We start from the raw sequence: 4,418 nt of genomic DNA, 5'->3' as shown, positions 1-4,418 counted from the left end.
AGCCTCAGTGTATGTGGCCAATGCCATAACCACTGAGCTATGGGTGCCGAGCCTATGAAGAATATTTGACAGAGAGAAATGCTTATACAGTAACTGGGAAGAGCAGACACAAACCCATACGCAGTTTGACTCCTAAGTTTATTCTCCCCACACACACGCACCAGAGTTACCACAGGAAGTAGCTCTGAGTGGCAGAATGATGTCTTAATTTTTATTTTCTTTTTTGCATATATATATTACATTTATTTTATAAATGGCTTACAAAAATGCATGTGTAATTTGTCTATTTGGAGCAAAATCCTTTTTTTAATGAGTAGAAAAACTCAGACCTAATAATTGCTTTTTTGCTAAAAGTTAAAATGGGTGACTATCAGTCTTTTCCTTCTTCTAGTACAAGTACAAAGAAGGTTACCGCAAGCAGCTGGGCCACCACATTGGTGCCCGAGCCATCCATGATGACCCCAAGATGATGTGGTCCATGCACGTGGCCAAGATCCAGAGTGACAGGGAGTACAAGAAGGACTTCGAGAAGTGGAAGACCAAGTTCAGCAGCCCAGTGGACATGCTGGGGGTGGTGCTGGCCAAGAAGTGCCAGGCCCTGGTCAGCGACGTGGACTACAGGAACTACCTGCATCAGTGGACGTGCCTGCCCGACCAGAGTGATGTCATCCATGCCCGGCAGGCCTATGACCTCCAGAGTGATGTGAGTAGTGAGGATCATAATGACATGCAAAGCTGGGAAATCCGTAAATTAACACCCTTCAGAGAAAATAGCAGTAGACGCACCGAGTCACTGCCCTGCAGGGGGAGAACAGCATGCCTGCCTTTTTAAATGAGAGTTCATCCTTTAACTCTCCAGACCAAAATGGAATATTATCTGACACTCTGCCTGTGTTTTTGAGAGTGCTTTTTGGTGATTTCATACCCGCAGATGAAAATGCATTCCTGATGCAGGAATAAATGTTTATTGACTGTTTGTGTCAACAGAATATGTACAAGTCAGATCTCCAGTGGCTGAGAGGCATCGGCTGGGTGCCCATTGGCTCTTTGGATGTGGAAAAATGCAAAAGGGCAACTGAAATTTTGAGTGATAAAATCTACCGCCAGCCTCCAGACCAATTCAAATTTACCAGCGTGACTGATTCTCTGGAGCAAGTGCTGGCCAAGAATAATGCCATCACCATGAACAAGGTGAGGCTGCAAGATTCAGAGGGTCAGGGTGGGGCACCGGCACGAAAACAGTGCAAAAGAAGCATGGTGGAGAAAAGAGAGCACTGAGCCACAAAACGCATGTTACCTGTCTGTCTATCATCTACTCAATATGTGTTAGACATGCAAATATTCTGATATGTACTTCAAGTATTTTTTCACAGTTTTAGTAAAATGGCACATTTTTATAGAAAAATAGTCTTTGCACAAAAGATGCTTATTCTCATTTTCCTTTTAATTAACATACATACATCTCAGATTATCAGAAGACACTTATAAATATCTGTTCCACTGTGAACTCATTATTTAAAGATGTGTATACGATACATATCGTGTATAAAATCACCCTTAGTTTTTTGTTCATAAAGTTTTGGGGGCCCTGAAATTTCTATTAATTATGCACAGATTTTTTTTTTTTTCTGATGAATTTACCTATTTTCTTTGCTAGCGTTTATACACAGAAGCCTGGGACAAAGACAAGACGCAGATCCACATAATGCCAGACACCCCAGAAATTATGCTGGCAAGGCAGAACAAAATCAACTACAGCGAGGTGAGAGCACATGCTAATTCTTTGACACTTGCACGCTCCCTCTTGTTTCAGCTGGTCTGTTCCATAGCCATATAGTCTCACAGGACAGCTTTGCAAAGAAGCTTTTCTTTTCTAGTTTCAGGTGAATAACGACTCTTGCATTTCTCAATCACTATCATAAATGTTAAACTTTAAGGAACACGAATAATCATTCAGAAAGTACAAATTACAGGAGCTAATGATTTAAGTAGTATCCATAAGATTATATAGGCCATTTTTATTAATTTTTGAAGTTAGGAATTAGCAATAGACCAGATAAACATGTATCTTCCCCTTATGCTAAAACATAGCAAGAGTGAACATATTTCCTGTTTGTGATACATTGTTCTTAAATCATAGCATAGGGACAAATGTAAGATTTTTAGTGTATAAGATTAAAGTCAGGGATTAAAGTTACGGTACCACTAATTAACACTGAGAAAGACAGGGGGAAGGACAGAGGGAGAGTGCAAAGGGGGGCGAGGGGACCCTTGTTCAGTGTATGTATCAGAACATGGATACCTGGGTTCTCATCCCAGAACCACAGGTGCTTAGGCAGAGAGCTCAGCCTCCCCTCCAGGGCAGGAGTTTGCCTGCCACCCCGCACCATGCAACAGGTTGCTGAAATGCCTTTCCCTAAGAGTTCTCGGCAACAAGTAGCTTAGCTCATAAATCAGTCCATTTGTTCTGGAAAATTTATTAGAAAGTGCTTCTGATATATCAGCGCATAGCACTTCTCTGAGCAAATCCATATAGTCCTCTGAAACTGCTCAGAACAAATCTGTGCCCACCTGGGAAATGGAGTCTTCCCTGCCTCCACCCCAGACTCTCTTTCTAATCCACTTCCTGGGTGTTCCTCACAGGCCATCCCTGGTAAAATGTGACTCTCAGAACTGAACAAAATACTGTTAGTGAGGAATGACTGGTGTAGAATCTAACTGATTTTCATATTTTTGCTTCTGGACATTCGACCTCCATTTCTGCACCCGGAGCTCCTCAGGTACTCTGGCAGCTGCCGCTGGTGGTGCACACAGAATTTGGATCAACTTAAACTTGAAGATATTTTCTGTGGGCTAACACGATATTTCCTTTATCTTGCATTTATGCATTTGGTCTTTTCAGTTCAAAGATTGGTATTTATCTCTCCACAATCTCTTCTTCTTAGACTGAGCCTAGGTATGGGTTTAGGCCTGTGGAGATTTTAGTGAATCTAAGATTCTGGTATTTCACCTGACTTTGTGCCACCAGAATGAAAATATTGCTTCTGTGGCAGCATAGATCAATAGTACCTTGCTTTTCTGTGAAATGTATTTCGGAGAATTTCGATAGGATTGCCACCATCTTAACTAATTTTGATTTGGAAGTGATACTGTAATTTTAATGCTTCTATAAAAATAGCTCTTAATTGTCACCAAAAGCTAAAAACATCAAATCCTTCTCACAAATCAGAAAGGATTGAATTTTTAGCTAAGCCTGTAATATAGTTCCTATATTGTTTATGAGAAGCATGCATTGTATGTACAGAAATTTTAGGAGACAAAGAACCCTTGTCTCTAGCTACTCAGCATGTCTGGAATTCTCAAGTCCTTCTCTGTAGAAAAGCTCAGAGATGCTATAATGTGGCTGCCAGTTCAAGGAGGCCCAGACACTCTTCCTCTTTTCCCCTGCAAGTCTCTGCTCTACCCACCTACTGTGTTTCCCTGAAAATAAGACACTGTCTTATATTTACTTTTTCTCAAGAAGACACACTAGGGCTTATTGTCAGCGAATGTCTTATTTTTATTAAGTATAATACAACAATCTACATTTATTCAAATACAGTTAAGTCATCTGCTTCTGGAACCTGATAGGGGGAACCGACCTTGTTGGTGGGGCTGGTGCTAGGGATTCGTGAACTCCTTTCCCCTAGCCATTTGCACATGCGCAATAGGATGCCTGTGACCTTGGTTACCACATACCACACATGCACCCGCACAAGTGCAAACGGCTGGGAGAAAGGAGCTGTGGCAGATAAAAGGTCTTCCTTACCGCTCCACACAGAAATGCAGGGCATATCTGCATAGCCACGCCTATAACTAGGTCCTATTATCCGGGTAGGGCTTATATTTAACAAATGCATAGAAATCCTGCTAGGGTTTATTTTTTGGGTAAGTCTTATTTTTGGGGAAACACGGTAGACTCTCCTGCAAGTCTCCACTCCACCCACCCAGACTCCCCTGCAAGTCTCTGCTCCACCCACCCAGACTCCCCTGCAAGTCTCCACTCCACTCACCCAGACTGGGACTTGCCCAATCACTCCCCTCTCATGTGAAAAAGAAAAGAACTTTTGTGTTGGTTTCCTGTTTTTTATAGAATTAAGCTCCAACTTCTTATCTTAGTATCAGGTATTCAAAGTCCGACTTGACTCTCCTCTGTCCTCTCCTGCCACATGTCCCTGGGGCCTCACCCTGCGGCTTCCACTGCCCCATGCCCTGATTTGTGTGCTTCCCTCTGCCCTTGATGTCTATTGAAACCTTGCTTATCACACCAGGTCCAACTCAAAGGTCACCCCCAGGTTAAGGTGACCAGACATCTCGCTTTTGGTGGGACAGTCCTGATTTTTAACAATTTGTGCCCTGTCCCGTGGCCGTTTTAAAAA

The 4,418-nt window shown here is 42.5% G+C and overlaps 1 protein-coding gene across 2 annotated transcripts in view; it reads left to right on the top strand.

The window, feature by feature from the left end:
* The window catches only part of NEB (nebulin), a 212,936-nt gene that overhangs the window by 84,259 nt on the left and 124,259 nt on the right, over nt 1-4,418 (top strand). The window contains exons 61-63 of one of the 2 annotated variants that reach the window (XM_012807124.1): nt 392-703; nt 988-1,191; nt 1,658-1,762. In XM_012807124.1, coding sequence (XP_012662578.1) covers nt 392-703; nt 988-1,191; nt 1,658-1,762 — 621 coding nt within the window. The remainder of the gene's footprint in view (nt 1-391; nt 704-987; nt 1,192-1,657; nt 1,763-4,418) is intronic. The other variant, XM_003793019.1, reaches the window with a different exon arrangement.

The sequence above is a fragment of the Otolemur garnettii genome, unplaced genomic scaffold (genome assembly GCF_000181295.1).
Source record: "Otolemur garnettii isolate 467f Iridium unplaced genomic scaffold, OtoGar3 scaffold00064, whole genome shotgun sequence".
NCBI lineage: Eukaryota > Metazoa > Chordata > Mammalia > Primates > Galagidae > Otolemur > Otolemur garnettii.
Note: the sequence above shows the minus strand (reverse complement) of the source record. Positions and strands in the feature narration are given on the sequence as shown.